Genomic DNA, 19,209 nt, shown 5'->3' with positions numbered 1-19,209 from the left:
ATAGTAAGATAGCTCGTATTAATTATTATACTGCGGATATTTATGCATTTATAGGAATTTAAAAGTGCAACAAAAATGCACAGGATGTATATAACATACGAAATTATATAAACCCCGCATACCATATGCCTACCTATTGATGAATGAATTGATAAAATTTGATGACAAAATCATAGTCATGTGCCGCTACATTTGGCGGTCGGTTTGCAAATAAAACCTGTTTAATAGAATCAAATATTGGATTCACGTCAGAAATCGAGCAGATCCTGCTAACCTAACCTAACGTCGAATTGATGGCCGAAATAATGCAGTATCTGCGCAACGTAATCGGCCGGCAGAAAGGCAGCAGATGAAGATTCTGTGTTGTTGTTTTGAACGCCATACAGACTTTACAGACTTTGCCCGATTTCTACTACCATTAACTGTTAGGTTAACGGGCAGAATTTATTCGATTTCAGCGACCAATCTGCCCCAGCAGATTTTGTTATATTTCCGCTGATAGTCTACAAACATAAACGAATATAACAAATCCTGTATCAAATCTACAGGCTTTTTGTACAAGTATCCGACAAAATTTGCTAAAGTAGATTTGGCTATCTGAGTAAATAACCGCAATCTATTTTTAATTACTATACTATACTAGAGATTTTCCACAAAATTTTGCTTTACATCATTGTTGTTACTTGTATAAACGATAATAATACCGGAAGAATAGCATTTAATCCTTTTTAACAAGAACAATAAATTTAGTCCTATCTAAACGAGGTACTTGATGTATTAAAACTAGCTTCTACTATGCAAAATGTATCTTTGGTCCAACTGATATGATAACAAATATACGGAAAGATTTGATAATTGGTAAACCCATTTCACTTAAATTCTTCTAAAAAAATATAATTACAGAGCGAAAAAAATATCTTTCACAATGTTGCTTATCCTTCAAAACCTGATATTTATTTTACTGTCAAACGCGAAATTGTCTACTATGCAAAATTTAGTATGGATATGATCATTTGTATACGCAATAATTTGATAATAATTGGTAAGATAATTGCACCTAAATTATGTTAAAAGGCATAAGACAGAACAAAGAAAATGTTTTTTGCAGTTTTGCCCATCTTTCAAAGTCTACTGTTTACTTTACTTTCAAATGCGAAATTGTCTAATTACTCTGAACAATGTAGTTAGAATGATTGCATAAAAATCGAAGTGATGAGTCACGGGAATGGATACCTTCACAAAAATTATAGAAACTCATAAAAACAAAAAAATTACTTAATACGAATATGAAGTCAAACCCTGATTTCTATACTGACCGAATATTTTCTATTTTCGTCCATTCTATTTCGCATTGTATTCGCGTCAAGATTCTATGGTAAAAAGTCGGTGATTTTCCTTAAAAAATAAAGTGTTTAACAAATTTACATTTATTAATTGATAATCTATTTACAATCGATGTCTATTGTTTATCTTCATATCGATAAATATGTCATATAAATCTTTTGAAGTAATAAAAGATGCTACTTAGTGCTCTATTATTTTTATCTATTTACATAACTATTCCCAGATAGTTAATCAAAAAAAAAAAAAAAAAAAAATAGTAACAGTACGATACTACTTACGACTGCAAAAGTAAGGTCAGAGTTTTAAAAAGCACCCGACAAACACTCGCTGATGGTAACTTCAATGGACATCGAACGATACAACGATACTCTTAATTAAAATCTTTTACGAATTAAAAGATACTTGCATAAAATAAATAAACACTGGTCAAATAATTTTAGTAGGAAAAATTTAGCCAGAAAATGTAAAGCATTGTGTTTCATTGTTCAAAAGAAATAACTCACCGATTTTTAAAAATCATATATTTTCCAAAATCACTCACGCTAATTATTACTTCATAACATTAAACGTCAAGCATCAAGATCGCTTCTTCAATCGCTTTCGTCAATTAATATAATAAATTATTTATTTGTCGATATTAGTTGATAGAATGTGAAAAATCATTTACCGTAGTGATAATAATGATTCTAGATTAACATGTATAATATATTTGAAGATAATTGCTACCGCAAGTATGCTATTAAGTATGGAAATGCAACATCTAGATATAGCATTGTGACGCATAAGACATTAAGAATGGCACAAGTACTATTTTCATCATACCTTCGTTCCACAAACATCGATTTGAACAAGTCATTTTCTCGTACCTGCTTTGCTAACCCAGTCTCGTTGTCCGGCCAGTATCATCGAAACCAGCGAAACTTTACAGAAACTGTTTATTACTGCACTTCATGCATGTAAAGTTTCAGGTCGCTGGTTAGGATTCGGACGGCAACGCAAATGAAGTTAGCAAACCGTACTCCAACTTCGCCCCGTATAAACAGTCATTGCGATTATTTGGGAAACAATCAGATGTTGTCCCTACAAGTTAGTCTATGTAAATATTCAAAGAAATAATTCAAACTTAGAAACATCGGGATATACTTTCTTGTATAGCTCTGTTACACAATTGCCACAAATCAAAAACAATTCTTGGTTAGAGAGTACGTACATACTTATAAAGTTTACTAAATATTGCAGCTTAAAACTTTAAGCTAACGTTTAAATAATTGGATGTAACTGAATTCAGAAGTTGAAACTTACTTTATTTGGTGTCAGCTGAATATGATTAGTTTCTGGATTGTTTTGTGAACTTGAAAAGATGTAAAGTACTGGTCATAAGCTAATTTTAATTTCTATTAAGAAAATTTGTCTATTAATTTCCATATTAATCTCTAGTATGATAGAAAGTATGTGGGTAGATGTCCAAGTATGTACATATAAATAGACAAAATGCGATCATACATTGAATAAATGCTTAATTGCTATTGAAAGTCAAACATATTTTCGTTTGTATTATTTGTCCTTTTACTAAACATACTCCACAGGAATACATTTTTTAGAAGCAGTTTTCAAAGGGACCTTTGTACATCTTCTTTATAGAAAAACATCTTCCGCAACAAAATTCAAAGATTACAGAAACTGTAACAAAGAATAGTTCTATAATTAATATTTCAAAAGAAATATCGCATGCTTATGCTAAGAGAAGCAAATCGAGACGTGTTGTTTCGCAACTTTCTTTATTAACGCCATTGCATTTTTATCAGAGCCAGGTACAGTTCCGAGCTCGACACCGAAAGCGAGCTCACACACAATAATGCGCAGCCCTTATACATTGTACACATCCTGAATTTCACTGTTCGTCGCTTATAACACAGAAATTTACAAAAATTCTCATAAGCCCAAGTATTATGGCGACTTTTTCCAAGTCTCAAATGCATGTAGGTGTTGTACTACACTGTGTTCGGATCGCTATACATTAGCTAAGATACGCAACTTTTAAACCATCTCTCGCTTGAAATCGTACAAAGAATACAATAAAATCGTTCCTCGTCTTTGGTAATGTTATAGGGAGGGAGTAATATTGACGAAAAATAAAGTTACAGCGACCGATGAGAGATTAAATATATGATTTAATTTGTGTGTTTATCTGTGTGTGTGTATAGATTTACCAGAATCGCATTTGTTTCGTTTATGGACAAAAACTTAAATTACATGCTACATAAAACACTATACAAATATCTCACAATAGTTTATGTACACATAAATTCATTAAAACGCTCTTCAGAGACCGTCTTGTAAGATAGAAGAAAAATAGGCGCGATCGAACGCGGTGATATTAGAGAAGAGTTAGTAGCAGAACATAAAAAATATATTATATTCCATGTATACGTATATATATATTTTTTTTAAGCGAATCAAATCACTTAAGTTTGGAAAATAATATACTCTCTAACGGAAAGAATGTACAATAATAGATTATGCCTAAGACTATTTGAATCGGTTGCACCTCTCATCCCTGCAAATGAACATTGTACAATGATTGTTATCTAACTTCCATGTAGTAATCCTGATTTTTATTGCAGCTAAGTAGCAAATGTCACGGCAGCTTTGAAAACCATTATTCCATATTTTTATCCATTATCACATTCATTGGCGGGAACGTAATGCTATACCTCCAACGTTCCTCAATCAACACTGATTCCAAGCATTCTTAAAACTTCTTATATGTATACGCAAGTAGCTAGTTCTTGGATACGTGCCTCGTTCAACGACGCACAAAGAAGACATGCATAATCAAGAGAAAAGAAGTTCCGTTACAAATTACGTTATCAATACGTAACATCGAATTAGTATTCCGATAAAATATTTTTAAAGGACGTTTTTAAAGTTTAAAGCCAAAGTTTATAAGCATTGCGTTAAGATATTCTACTTATCTCTCAATTTTAAAAAATTCCCCAATGAATATCCCATATCTAAAAAGTTAATCTTTTGTCAATGTTGCTTAACACGATATCCTAAAAGAAAGAAAATTTTCTGTTTAGAAATTACCATCCGTAATGAAATATTGTAAATGATTCTTAATACTCTCAGAAATTGTACAATATCTCCTTTTCTTTCGCTGTTATGCGTATTCGTTTGCGTACTTCGCTACAATCGTTATATAAGTATAATTAAATAGATGCGGCATTCGGTTGACCAAATGATAGGTCTAATTTATCGATTCCACGACAACATATCACGAGAACCGTTTAAACGCCTTGATTTATCTATAGAAATTCAAGCTGAACCATACACCAGGATCAACATACAAAATTTCTAGGCTAGCCATTCATTGGCACTGGTAAAGGACATTGCACTTGCCATACGATTAGATGACTTTGTTCTCCATGTTCTTCAACATTTGCAGCAACAGCACTGTTAGATCGTTCCATAGTATCTTCTGTGTCTTCTCCATCACCTGAACAAAATAATTCACAATTACTTGATAAGTGATTAAACAAAAATACACAGTAAAAGTAAATAAAAAGTGCGATTATCAGTTGTCTTTTGTACAATACGATGCATGTCAGCTGGAAATGCCCAACCCCCAGAGAATGAAAGAAGCAGGACAATTGTATGGTGTACAATTGCTTAAGAAACGGAGGTGCAGACACAGCTTTTCTATTAATGAAAATTATTGTAAGAATAGTTTGTGCTATACAAAAGCTAATGACTTTTCATTGACTGTTCTTATTTTTCAATCCAGAGCAACAATTATAATGAGAACACTTGTACATAAACACCTTAACATCTTAATGCCGATATTTTCATAAAGAAATGAGAATAATTATTTCAATGTCAGGTTAGAAATATATCTAACTACTAGCGAATTTGTTAGTTTAGAATTTCATTACACCGTGCACAAAACATACTCTCAATAGTTAGTATAAGTTTCGTTGGTAAATAACACAAACGATATATCCACTCAATCAAACAGTTATGTAAATCGAATAAAGATCCATCAACCGCTTTTCATTTTTCTCTGGGGGCATACCTGACCAACTGCCATACAATCAGATGAGTCGCCACGTCACTCTCGTCTTCTGCCTCATCTGCTGCAAGTGTTATAATTGTATAAAACAACATCTTGATTACGTTTTTATATACCCAATGAATTTAATTTTTCGTGCTTATAAGGGCATTAATCGAATAATATGTTAAGAACACAATATTAAAATTATAAATATTACTTACCAACTCTGAAATCTATATAGCCTTCACCACCTGAAAGAACAAGCATTGCCGGTTGAGAACCATCTGACACTGCACTTTGACCGCCATGACCTACAATATAAATTCAATAATGTAATATATTAATTTATTTCTAAAAATTAATAGTAACCAATCAATTATAAATGAACATACCAGGCACTGCAACGAACATTTTTACTGCATCTCTATGTCCATGAAAGCTAAGTTGAGCATGAGCCATACTGCAATAAGGTATGTAACTACCGGGTGTAACACCACGATCCGAGGCAAAAATTCTGATACCAACGCCCGGTGCATCACCTTTAGCATTTCCTACTTGAACTCTGGATACTGCCATTGATCCACCAGCACCTGTTTTACATACATCTTTTATTCATAAACATTTTATTATCATAAACATTAACATTTAGTTTATTATTAACTTCTACAATATAATTAATTTTTTGAACTTACTTTCAGATAAAGGAACGGAAATTATTACTCCGTTTCCTGTGCCGATCCACAGCCTGTTGGAGGAAATGAGTAATGCAGTAATTCTTACAAATGAGAAGCCAAGTTTCCCGGTTCCAAGCATTTTGCTAACATAAGGTTCAATATCAACATCCTGAAGATGTTGATAAGTGTGAGCGTGATACAGTCTTAGTGTTGAATCTAATCTAATGCTGACCCACACTCCTTCACCCAGCCAAGCTAATTGTCTCACTTGCGACTCTCGCCGTGGATGAGCATCCACAGTGCACTGAAAGTTTAAATTATAAAAATATCCTTAATATGTTAACACAGTTTACTGCATATTAAAATTTTGAAAATATAGATAAGTATAACGTATATACCTCAACAGTCATTAAAACTGGATCTATTACATGAATTTTATTTCTATATCCGCACCATACCGTTTTACCACTAACGGCGGTCATACACCTAATTGAGTGTTGTGGACTACCCAAAGTAATCACATGGTACTGAGACAGATCCCATTGCCCATCTGGACCTCTTCGAAATAATGTAACGGTTCCGTCGGCAAGAGCAACAAGAACTCGTCCTTGTACATGTCTAAAAGGAAATATATATATCACATATGTATTGTAAATTAAAATACAACAATTTAATGTGTAGTAAAAGTACATACACGATAGCCAGTGCAGCATCCTTCAGTTTGACTGAATGCAAACAAACTGACCATTTAGCGACAGCTGAATGAACAAACACCGTACCATTCTGAGCTCCAAGCCACATTGTCGGTTGTATTGAAGACATTTTTTCTATAGGTGCATCTTCCTCAACTTTATTTTCTTTCTCCTCAGTTTCATCTTCTTTTTCATCCAGTTGCGAGTTTGATGCCTCTAAATTAGCTTTCACAAAGTATACCTTCCCTAAATTTATCGTTTCGCTATCTACATTTTCCGAACTTTGTGGTTCAGTAGTAACACTTTGATTAACATCATCCGATTTTTTAACATTTTCATTATTTTGTTCTTCTGATACATTTTCAGATTCATTTTTGTTTTTTTCCACCGAGGCTTGAGTTTCCTGTTTATTTTTTTGAGTGTTCTGTTCAGTATTTGAAGTCGTATTTACTTCGTGATTATCGTTCTCATTCACTCCATTAGCAGTTCGAATTGGATCTTCGTTCATAGCTTGAGTGTAATCACTCTCTTTGGCTCCAGGTACACTTGCAATGCAAAGTAAATGTCCTTGACAAACGCTAAAGACTTCCAAAATATCCGCTGGATTGTTAGCATCTATCACAGTAACTTTTGACATCTTCTGAGTCGATGTACAGATCCATACCAATGAGCTAAGATGTTGTTCTAATTGTTCTGCCTCGACCCTTTGATTTTCATTCTCTTGAAGCTCCTTATCCAAATGTTCAACAGCATCTTCCACTTCATTTTTTGTATTCGTACTTACTTCTTGAGCTTCAGCAGCATAAAACACACTTCCCCCAACCATACAACCGCCATCTCGTGTTTTACCACCACTTAGGTTTACACCAGCACCACACCATATCTAAATAATGAAAGACAAAATAGAATATGGCGCTAACTGTGTGTTTAGATCTGATTACATAAAAACAATTACATATATTTTATATATTAATAACAGATAAATGCACCTTCATGCCAGGTTCAGATTCCTGTAGAGGTCTGCAATAAACTGGAACAGGAACGGGTTGTCTAACTGGAGCACTTGGTTTTCCAGGTAAACTCCAACCATAAGCATGTAATCGCCCATCCTCTTTCCTAACATGTGCACGGACTTGACGATATTGCTCTCTTCGTTCATTTGCACGTCTCGCTACGAGTTTCTCAGAAGATCTGTAAGAACGTATCAAAAGAACATTAATTATTCGATTATTTTTGTAGTACACATGATCAAGACAGAATTTTGAATTATAAAGTTAGTAGATTTACTGAATGCTGTTATTTGTTCAACCATATATTCCTATGAAGACTCTCTTGATCACGGAATACTTTCTTGAATTCGAATGAAGCTTTAATCCAATCGTTCTTTCCATCATCTTGTATAACAATGTTCAGGTTCGTTATTTATACAATAAGATTTATATATATATCCACGTGTAGAAGCGAAATGTTAGACATAGAGCAGAACAGATTTACCTGCTGGCCAATAAGCACCCCACCGAAAACCAGAATAACCAGGTATCTCTTGACAACGCCATGAAGGACAGGCAAGGACGAAACCCGAACGAAAAATCAAAGCGCAGAGCAAGAGTGAAATAAAAGCCAAGTTTATAACATAGTCAAAACTTCATTTATTTGTTGATCAATAATGATCATATATTATCTTTCTTTTAAAAATGTACAAACTTTTATTTACAAAACTATTGCTTTTCCAGCACGACTTTGCAAAGATAACAGACAGTTTACTTTGTTAAATAAGTCATTACCATTCTGAAATAGTAAATGGTAGATTGATTTATATAATAGGTATATGTAAGCAATTTTCCGTTTCAATACAGACGATTATTTATAACTTCATTAATATTATGAGAAATAGATAGATGTATTAATGAGAATAAGATTATCAAAAGGGATCTGTGTGCCACGGACCATAATCCTCAGTCCTTCAATACTTTATACTGCGCATAGAATATACACCCACAATTTTTTTTCATAAAAAATGGCAGGTAAGAGGGAAATCATAATGACAATTTGTTAAAAACCATCACATTTGCAAATTGCTCAGGCAACGAATTATTTAGAAATGACTCACATTTCTTAAGAATGATCAAGAGTAATTGAGAGTCGTGACAAAAGATTATGGATCCCAACTGACCAAAGAGGACTCTAATCTGGAAAGATGATATCGATTCAAAAAAGAAAAAAAAATTATAAGAAGATATTGAAATTCTACCCCACCAAGAGAAAAAATCTCTTGTTGTTGCAATAGCTTTGGTAAAAATATTAAAATAAACTTTACATATGAAGTTTGTATAGTGATTGTGTATATCTCTCTGTAAAAATTTTCGTTGTAAAAACAATCACAGTTATTGAAATTGTAGTTAGAAGAGGGCGTGATGGTAAAAGAAACAAATCTCTATACGAAAGATAGAGAATAATTTGTCAGACTTCAGTGTCAAATTGTTATAATATCTAAGTGCGTGTATAGAATTTGATTGATTTCTCACATGGTGTCTCCCTGGTCGAAAAACTCATGGCGACCTTTCAACGTACGTCTACGCATGGTATCCAGAGGCGGTGCTGGGACAACTTGATTGGTTGGTGCACTATACCTCATATGAGGTAATGTGTGTGGTCCACGAACTAAGGCTCCTCGATCTGCAGGTCCTGTGAAGAGACTACTAAAACTACAAACAAGACAAAAGAAAGTAATAAATTATTACCGCATTCGATATCTGTTTCTTTCTATGTGAAATAATACTAACAACTTCCATACAGATACTTTTCCACTTGATATACTAGAAGGATCAGTCTTTGTTGCTCTTATCATCTCTGTCCATCTAACTGCTTCTTGAAGTTCCATGAAACGTTCCTTATATTGATTTCTCTCCATAAGCACCCTAGCCATCTCGACTCTGGTAAACCTCTTCCTTTGTGCTAATGATACATCTTCTTCATCGTCGCTCTTGGCTGCTTTTGCTGCTGCCTCTGCCTCTTCCTTAACTTTTTTCAATTCTTCTTCAAGAGTAGCGACCTTCTGCCGTAAACGTTCTCTAGTTTGTTGCAAGCCCCGAACTTCTTCGCGTAATATTTCTTGTTCACTGAGAAACATATTTACTTATGTATATATTGCATATTTACAAACTAACACTTATTTATTGTATCACCTCAAAAACGACATTTTACCTTGTGAGTTCATCTACTTTCACGATTAAATCGTCTTTTACAATGTTAAGCGCATTTCTGAAAAATAAATGTGATATATAAAATGTTATAATAAATATACTACAATATTATTATAAAATATATAAGAGTACTCACTTTGTAGCTAGCAATTCATTGTTTTCCATAATAAGGTTCTCCACTTCTTTTCCCATCCCTAATAAAATATTATTTTTCATAATTAATACAACAAAACATAAATGCTTTCATTACTAGCAATACATATATTAATATATCTTACCAAAGAAGTTGTCATTGACTGCATACGAGATTATTTATATCATGCGATTATTAGTCAAAATATGACCACAGCCAGCAGAAGTAAGGAGGTAAGCAATGAAATATAAAATCACATTAGTACATACTTTTCCATATGACTCAAACAGAAAACTTGTAATTTCTAAAGGAAGGACAGTGGTAGAAAATAGTCAATTTTGAATAACGAATAATATTAACAAATATTTTACAACATCAATAAAGTTAACTATTTCTTACTACTATCCTTTTTACATAATTGTTACTATTTATGTGATGTAGATAATATTGTAAAATTTTTATTTCATTAATATTTTATAATTATAACTTTAATATTAACCCTCAGAGTTCCAGAGAATTAAGTGTAAGACCTAATTGTTAACTTAAGAATTTGGCATGCAATATTGATTTTATTTGGATATTCATTTTATCAACATTAGTATACAGGAAAGTTGAGCATGCTTGATTAATATAAAACGAATATTGTACTATTCGATTCGTCAATGACTATATTCATCGCAATGTACGTTTCATCTTAGTTGTGTATGACAGAATGAATTTGAGAACTCAAAGGATTAACAAATAAGTAATGATATTTGTATAAACGTTTGGTTATTTTATGAAACATACCCGACGAGGCATATTCCCCAGGATGTACCCAACTACCTAAGATTTTAAGGACAAGCACAGTATTAGTTATAAGACTCTTAAATTAACATCAAACATTGAACTGTTTAACGACAGTTACCAGTAATATCTGCTCCTTCATCCATTTCACCTAATGCATCAGCATCTTGAAAACTGAGTTCCTGGTACAATGTGTTACCACTTCGTTGCTCTCTTTCCGTTCTGCTTCTTCCACCAGAAGTAGCTAACTTTTCTACAGTTGGTGATGTCGGTGTAACCAAAGGTGGAGGTATTTCGGTTTCTGGACTCTCATCTATAAATTGAAAAATAAAAGTAGAAACATAATATTACAGAACGCAATTTTCGCAGAAGGAAAACAACATACGTCTAGAAATTGCAGTTGTTTTGTTTGCTTGTACTGGTTTATCTGTTAATTGACTTTTATCAGATGTTTCAATAGCAGCTTCGCTGCTACTGTCCAACATTTCAGTTCTTAAATTAGCAACAACATTTGGTGGACTTTCTTGGTCGACATCTTCTGCATTTATGCTAGCTTCTAAGCTCTGAAAGCCATAACTCAATGGTCCAGAACTTCGAGACATGTGAGTTAAGCCAAGAGATGGTAAACGAGATGGACCACGACCACTAGATGAATTTTCTAATCTCTCTGTACTTCCAACTAACATCTTTGTCCTTTCCATATAATCTACATGCGTTTTAAATAGTTCCGTATATCTCTCATGTAGTCGAGTATATTCACGCTTCAATTCAGCTTCTTTTTCTTCAAGACGAACAACTAAAAAATGATGAAAATGATATCCCATATCTGCCTCAACAATTTTATTATAAGGATTATAGTATATTACAGAACACACTCTAGATTTTACTAGAAACATACGATATGTCCAATTTAAATGTATGTATGTTATTATTTTCGTAATTATTAAAAAATTTTTCGTATTTTTAATAATTAGAGAAATAATGGTATATATACATTTAAACCAGATATACTATATACAGCATAAAAGTAAATCATTCACCATATGTTAAATATCCCATAACAATAAATAAAGCACTTAATAATAAAACAAACTTTTAGAAGTATACATGCAAATACTAGAAGTCCCACAGATACATGTTTATACTATTAATCAATTAAATAAAAATAAAACAAAAACTTTCTACTCTACTGTAGAGGGATGTTCTGTGAAGGGATGAACTGAGAGAGCCATTAGCAATTGTACCGTGATCATGTGAATTCTTTGTTTTCAATTCCAGCATTCTTACAATTGATTCCAAACTATCAATTTTTGATAAAAGTTCTTTTCTTTCATCTTCTGCTACATCTTCAAGCTCCAACAATTTCTAATCAAAAAGTCATGAAGGTTACTTTTTCTCAAAGAATGTTGTATATAATTCTAAGTGAAACATCAAGATTAGAAAGCATTACAAAAATTTTAATTATACCTGATCAGATGTTTTTCTTAATTGTTTTTCCCTTTCATATTGTGTAACAAGTTGTTCATTGTCTTCCCTTAATAACTCTAATTCAACTTCACGCTCTTGGTTTTCGGTATAAGATATATCTAGACATTCTAGGACATTGACTAGGAGGGGCATTAGGTCCTTGACCACATCTTCATCATAACGTGCTATCATTTTTTCAAATTCTTGATAAATACTACCAGCCAAAGATTGCACTTTCTCTGACATGACCACATGACTATCCTCATGGGTCCCATATACAGTTTCTTGATCCATCTCTATTTGACTCATTTTTTATACCTAAAATACAAAAATTTCGAATAAATATTATTAAGTCGTTTGACTTTCTTATACCATAATTTAAATTTTCTGTTTGAATCCTATTTCATATTTTTAATTTTTCATTAATGTATCACAGTAATGTCCTAAAGTAGTTTTTAGGCATTCTGCCAAGTAAGGTGCATATATTACAAAATAGGAATGACAAGTCAAAAACAGTATTGCACAACTACAGAAGAAAGTAAATTTTCATTATTGCGCACTTAAACAAGGGGCAATTTATATAAGAGAATTAATATAAACATGTAGAAACGATCGTTGCACTCAACTCTTAATAGTCAGTACTTTGACTTTACTTCGTATGGTAATCGAGAGAATTTTTTAAAAAAGCTTCAAATAGCAAGATCTGGTTAAAAAACATGAATCGCATATTCTTTACGTGGTTTAATATTAATCGTTACTTTATGTCGTACTAATTGCCAAATACGGCTAAAGAATTCTTGACGAATGTTTGTAAGAAATCCAAATGTCAGACGCATAACTGCACATAACCTTTCACGATACACAATTCAAGATCGAATACACTTTTAAAACGAGAAGATTAAATCAGGTCATCACGAATTCACATTACAGAACTGGTGAATCCCGTCGTACATGATCATTTGCATTATCACTATTTTTAAGTATCGCAAGATTCCCCAGAGGGACAACGAGGTGGAAGGTGGAACGTCTTGCCTTGAAGTGGCCCGTTCCGTGTTGTGATCTGTGACGTTTCGCAACCACTAAACTCTTGCTTCTCCTTTTTTTCCCGTTGTTTTTCTCACTTGATTGAACACTTGTGTAAAACGTTGTACCCGATCATATGAAACGCACCAAGGCGGCGCGGACTAGAGGGAACATTTTTCGTGCATTACGTTGTTCAATTTGACATTAGCCAATTTCATTAGTTTCTGTCAACTCTGTTGACGATCGTCTTTATACGCAAATTTTCGCCATTTTTTTTTCTACTCAGTACCGAACACGTACCGACCACGCACCGACCAATACTACAAACGTATGGTCGTCTCCTGACGTGTTCACAAATAAACCTATAAAATCACAAGAGATGGAAACATTTTTCCGTTTCCATCATGCCCGTTAGATGGCCGAATCTTCATTCTGTTTCCACAGAATCCTAATCTGTAGTTCTAATATCTCATATGTAGCGCTATAAGATTCCTTAATTCGACTGCAATATTTACGTAAGATAGGTACTGCATATCTCTTTAATGAATCGTACTTTCAAGTTATCGCAGTACTTCCTTAAAAACGCGCTATTATATATTAACAATATGTATAAATACGTCCAAATTGTTAAATATTTTTGAAGGTTTTATTTGTACTGTTATTTAGTGGGATAACACATATTGTTAAACAAAAAGAAAAGCAACAACATTTTGAATGAAAAGATATAAAAATAAATATATGTTACATTTTCAATTAGAAGATAATATATAACTACGTGAAACATATCGCATACACATTATAATATACGTTTGCTAATTTTACACATTAAAAGTTATTTAAAATTATAATCAATAATGACCACGAAAACCTCCTCTACCACCCCAACTTCCACTGCCTCTTCCACGTGAATTACTCATTCCGTATCCTCTATTACCACCGCCTCTGTATCCACTGTAACTGCCTCTTGAATATCTACTACCGCTGTCACCATAAAGGCTTCCGCGATAACCGCCAGCTCCGCGCATTAATTTTGCGGGATTATCGCTTCCCGAATGATAACCAGTCGAATATCCCCTTGGTGGTCTTTTTGAATAGAAACCACCTGTAATCTGATCCAGTTCATAACGGCAAACATTCATTCCGCAAAGCGATTTGATTACATTTAACACCTAAAAAGAAAGCAAAGCAAAAGCAAAATTTCGTAATACTTAAGAGAAGAGTAGTGCAGCAAAAAACATTGATATATATAGAATAGTACTTTTTGTTCATTAGGATTTAATTCCAGAATAGTTTCAGGCTCTTTTGCAGCTTTCACAACGAGACTTTCTAATGCGGGTCGTAAAGCTACTATTGCTGCTGCATGAGTCGGATCCATATCTAAGTTGATCCAGTTATCCAGTTTTACTATATTATCGACGTACTCGACCTTCCGAGAACCAAATAATAATAAATGAATCGGTGATACCATCGTCATTTGTTTACAAGATACTGCTCTTGTACGAATCTGTGAATAAAAATAAATTAACATAATCCTAAGATTACTTAAATTTATTACATCAAAAAAGAGTAATCTTACCTTTTCCCCGAATACGAATAATGGAAATGGGAAATTTTGCTCAAAATTACTGCAATTCACTGACGTTTTGTGAATCAACGCTGCTTTAGATTCAGTAGTAAGAACCTTTCTTTTTTCTTTATGATAGCAAACATTTGGATAAAGACCCATACATAATAATGCAGTAATCGTATCAAGCCGAGTATCTGCACCAGCGTGATAATTTAACGGTGTAGGGGAAAGAGTTTTTTCCGGAAATCCCGCACTTAGCAAAAGTGCTTGCAATTGATTCTATAAATATAAAATATTGTTAACATATTGTTTTACAGTATATAAGAAGGCATTATTTATAGTTACCTTAGCTTCCCATGTCACTCTTAATGTGGGCATACTTAAATTTTTCGAATCACAAAATGTTTGTTCTTCATACTCTCCCATAGATCTAGCTTCTTCCCATGCTTGGAAAGCATGTAACATTGCTACATGATCGCTATACCTTGCACCAGCAAATGATCTTTGTTGTGCAGATAACCGTCTTAGATCAGGTCCCATATTATACACTTCTAGAAATGTTGTACTATTCGCAGCCATTGTTGAAAGTGCATCACCCACACAAAATATACAACCTAAGATCATCATTTTACCCAAACGTGGTTCTATTGGTAATCGAGCCAATATTTTTCCAAGAGGCGTTAATTCATTATTTTCATCCAAGCATTTCATCTCTGAAATAAATTACAATTATAAAAAAAATAGTTTTAAAAATAGTAATGTGACAAATATTTATATTTGATAATGTTCAATGGAGGGAACGTACCGCGTAATATGACCTCTGCTTCGATTACAGCATCTATTGGTGGTGGTTCAATTGCTTTTGACAAGAACTTTCCAATACTTCCTAATCTTAATAATTTAATACTCAATGCTAGCTCGTGTAAAGGCGTCCTAAACATTTCGGGTGTCATATGTTCGTCCATTTTATTGTATCGCGCTTTAGAACATAGATGGAAACAAAACCCTGGTCTAACACGGCCTGCTCGACCCTTTCTTTGTTCTAAGTTTGTCTTACTAGCCCAAACAGTAGCATAATTTGTCATATTATTATGAGAAGTAAAAAGCTTCATTTTAGCTTTGCAAGAATCTATTACATAAACTACATCGTTAATTGTGATTGAGGTCTCGGCAATATTTGTTGCTAAAATAATTTTCGTTACTTCTGGCATTACAGGTTCGAAAACTTTATGTTGATCTTCTCTTGGTAATTGTGAATGCAGTGGTATAATCATGTAACTTGATCCACCATAAACAGGGTGTTGTTGTAAATGTTTCATTAATGCAAATATTAAGTTCCAACCAGGTAAAAATATTAGTATAGCACCAGATATACTCTGTTTCTTAATGTATCCTAGTAGAGCTTCTATAAGTTCAAAACTTATCTCCTTTTCATTAAGTTGCGCCATGACATTCTTCGTTTGTATAGAGTACTGCATGTCAATAATTTTATTCAAATTTTCTTCTGGTTCTCCTTCCATTGGTAAATCATCTGTATCTCGACCTTTTCGTTTCTTCGAATCGAAAGGTGGTACAAAATTTGTTAATTGTATACAATCTTCTAAGAAATATTGTTGTACTGGATACGATCTTCCAGGTATTTCTATTACCGGACAATTATTAAAGTAATTACTGAATAACGTAGTGTCGATCGTAGCAGACATTAGAATAATTCGCAAATCTGGATACATATGAATCATATCACGAAGTACAACCATAATAAAATCAGAATTAACATCTCGTTCGTGAATTTCATCAACAATAACATGTGATACACCCCTTAAGCCACCTTCTAATTTTCTTAAAAGTACACCAACAGTACAAAACATTATACTACCGTAAGGTCTCGGCAAATAAGATTCAAATCTTACAGAATATCCAACAGATAGTCCTAAATCTTCGCATCTTTCTAAAGCAACTCGATCAGCTACAGATACAGCAGATATTCTTCTAGGTTGCGTAATAGCGATACTACAACATGCACCTTGACCTGATGCAATGTAGTCATCTAAAATAAACTGACATACTTGAGTTGTTTTACCACAACCTGTGTTTCCTCGAATAATAATTATAGGATTTTCATTGATAGCATTCATTATTTCATTCTTCATTGAAAAAACTGGTAAATGAGATCTTTCCTTAATACTTTTTTGAAGTCTCTCATCTTCTTGCAATCTTTCTCTTTGTTCGTGTAATAAATCCTCTGACAGCTGTTCTAAAGACATTAAGGCTAATGGTCCCTCGTCAATATTGCAACCAGTCCATGGATTCCAATTTTGTTGTGGAGGAGACCAACTTACTACTCCAGCTGGTTGTGGTGCTGATGAAATAAAATCATCTAACACTTGATTTGTTAATAATGAGTATGAAACATTAAATGAACCATTTTCTTCCGTTTTAAATGTCTATAATACAAATTAATATTATAAAAATCATAACTTAATTTACTTAATAAAAATAATGTAGATTTGTAAGAGTAATGTTAGTATTAGTAAATAATATAAATCACCTGATATAGATTCACTGGAATTGGTTTTATATCCAGACTGTTCAGAACATCATGTATCTGATTTATCAAATCTGGTGAAATTTTAACTGGATATGGTTTTATTTGTTCTGCTTCTTTATTTTTTTTCAAAGTTCCACTAAATGGCTCAATAACACCAAGATGATACAACTGTCGAACAAGAGACAAGGCACAACTTTTTGATGCAGTTTGCTTATTTGAACCAGTCTCACGACCAGTAATATCTGAAATTCATTTTAAAGAACTTTTTTGTTATAAATAGATATTGATTTAGATATCAATTATATATATTACTTTGAAAACATACTTCTTCCAAGTTGTCTTACATAAAATGTCATTTCAGCCATGAAACCCCTAAATATAAATTTATATTATTAATATTTTATGTATATTTATATTATGCTTAATAAATCTAACAAATAATTACAATGACATAAATTCAACTTACCATTTGAAAATATCCAAGACCATATTGGAGTACATTGTGATAAATTTCTGTGAGTGATTGCACCAAAACTATTATTGAATTATTTCAATAAAAGTTCCGGTTAAACAGCAGTTTCATCTGTGCACGAGAGAAAGCATTTTTCTCTTGTACCAGCATTAAGTATAAGTAAATAGCGTACTCTAAAATGGTCTTATAGAATTTCAAATGCTATGGTAAGTCATTTATGTCATTTTCTTTATATCATCTTGAAACAGATCTTTGATACAATTGAAGATTTTAAGTGACATCACAATACCACATTGATAAGTCCAACCCAATGTAAAAGTAAACAGCTACATTGAGACAATCCATACCTCATATGATCTGGACCAAGTGGAGTATATTTGTAATCAGCATTAATTTTGTTAGTTTGCATAAATTGATGAAGTTTTGATTTAGCATTTTCTATAGTCCAATTCCCATGAATTCCAGAATTCACATCAACATCTTCTGCATCTTCAACTTTTTTCTGATCTGCTATTCTATCAATATAAGTATAATTGCTTTCACCATGTTCATTATAAGCCCTATATGCTTGACCTATGTCATTTGGACCCATTCCATCTTGAAATACAGATTTTGTTGGATATACAGGCTCTGATTTAATAGTTGTTCCTTGTTGTAAAATGCTTTGTGTATCTTTTGGAACATCATCAGCATTTACATGTCCTGATCGAACTAAATAATTAACGTAATCTTTGGCTGCATTTCCTTGAGCATCTTTTTTGCTAGTTGAATTTCCTGCACCCACGTAATCAAATCCGGGTACTCGTAATTCACAAAGAAATCGTTGTCGGTGTTTCGGCCCTATAATATTATTAATAATATAACACGTCTTTATCCTTATATTATTTTGAAAATGGTATTATCGTACCTGTTGGTCTTACATCAAATTGTGGTTCTTTGCAATTTTTTGCGCACCACTGATGAAAGAAGGATTTTATGTCACCCATTTTGGCTGTACTTTACTTTAGGGGACATAAAATTATTGACTTTTTATATATAATGATAGAATATAGCTTTAGGAATCTTAAGGTTCGAAACTTCTGCGTATGTAAAATTGAGCGCTTTTAGCGTCTTTTACACGTTATTATGAACTGTTCACATTCAGTACTTTACTTTTACGCCATATTGGCTTCTATCCATTATTTGTCCAATAAGTGAAGTCGCTGGTTACAAAATGAACACATTTGGATGTCAGCCATTTTGTGGC

The 19,209-nt window shown here is 33.0% G+C and overlaps 3 protein-coding genes and 1 long non-coding RNA gene across 16 annotated transcripts in view; 1 reads left to right on the top strand and 3 right to left on the bottom strand.

Moving 5' to 3' along the window:
* LOC126877300 (catalase) overlaps positions 1-2,962 on the bottom strand; it is a 25,422-nt gene extending 22,460 nt beyond the window's left edge. For both annotated transcript variants that reach the window (XM_050640116.1, XM_050640113.1), the window contains exon 1: positions 2,167-2,962. In XM_050640116.1, the coding sequence (XP_050496073.1) occupies positions 2,167-2,183 (17 nt within the window). In that variant the 5' untranslated portion in view covers positions 2,184-2,962. The remainder of the gene's footprint in view (positions 1-2,166) is intronic.
* LOC126877480 (uncharacterized) overlaps positions 1-3,481 on the top strand; it is a 5,133-nt gene extending 1,652 nt beyond the window's left edge. The window contains exon 2 of the long non-coding RNA XR_007695062.1: positions 55-3,481. This is a non-coding gene — a long non-coding RNA (uncharacterized LOC126877480). The remainder of the gene's footprint in view (positions 1-54) is intronic.
* On the bottom strand, positions 3,104-13,533 carry LOC126877215 (JNK-interacting protein 3). Of its 11 annotated transcripts, none has more exons than XM_050640083.1 (20): positions 12,980-13,128; positions 12,354-12,671; positions 12,131-12,251; positions 11,272-11,682; positions 11,008-11,199; positions 10,890-10,925; positions 10,246-10,263; positions 10,104-10,161; positions 9,969-10,025; positions 9,548-9,883; positions 9,290-9,469; positions 8,259-8,306; positions 7,754-7,955; positions 6,767-7,647; positions 6,471-6,690; positions 6,091-6,376; positions 5,791-6,003; positions 5,620-5,709; positions 5,420-5,480; positions 4,629-4,843 (listed from the first exon to the last, which is right to left on the bottom strand). In XM_050640083.1, the coding sequence occupies exons 2-20, from the start codon at positions 12,660-12,662 to the stop codon at positions 4,840-4,842; spliced, it is 3,723 nt and encodes a 1,240-aa protein (XP_050496040.1). In that variant the 5' UTR covers positions 12,663-12,671; positions 12,980-13,128; the 3' UTR covers positions 4,629-4,839. The 11 variants fall into 11 exon arrangements, with proteins under 11 accessions (XP_050495996.1, XP_050496006.1, XP_050495992.1 ...); XM_050640093.1 differs by having other exon boundaries at positions 5,420-5,477; XM_050640039.1 differs by lacking the exons at positions 5,420-5,480; positions 12,980-13,128 and adding an exon at positions 13,386-13,533 and having other exon boundaries at positions 3,104-4,843.
* LOC126877272 (dosage compensation regulator) lies at positions 12,978-19,209 on the bottom strand. Of its 2 annotated transcripts, XM_050640106.1 has the most exons (9): positions 18,871-19,209; positions 18,311-18,803; positions 17,817-17,863; positions 17,492-17,733; positions 15,749-17,387; positions 15,289-15,656; positions 14,953-15,222; positions 14,635-14,880; positions 12,978-14,545 (listed from the first exon to the last, which is right to left on the bottom strand). In XM_050640106.1, exons 1-9 carry the CDS (start codon positions 18,947-18,949, stop codon positions 14,225-14,227), a joined length of 3,705 nt encoding a protein of 1,234 aa, XP_050496063.1. In that variant the 5' UTR covers positions 18,950-19,209; the 3' UTR covers positions 12,978-14,224. The 2 variants fall into 2 exon arrangements, with proteins under 2 accessions (XP_050496063.1, XP_050496068.1); XM_050640111.1 differs by lacking the exon at positions 18,871-19,209 and having other exon boundaries at positions 17,958-18,447.

The sequence above is a fragment of the Bombus huntii genome, chromosome 2, assembly GCF_024542735.1.
Source record: "Bombus huntii isolate Logan2020A chromosome 2, iyBomHunt1.1, whole genome shotgun sequence".
Lineage (NCBI taxonomy): Eukaryota > Metazoa > Arthropoda > Insecta > Hymenoptera > Apidae > Bombus > Bombus huntii.
Note: the sequence above shows the minus strand (reverse complement) of the source record. Positions and strands in the feature narration are given on the sequence as shown.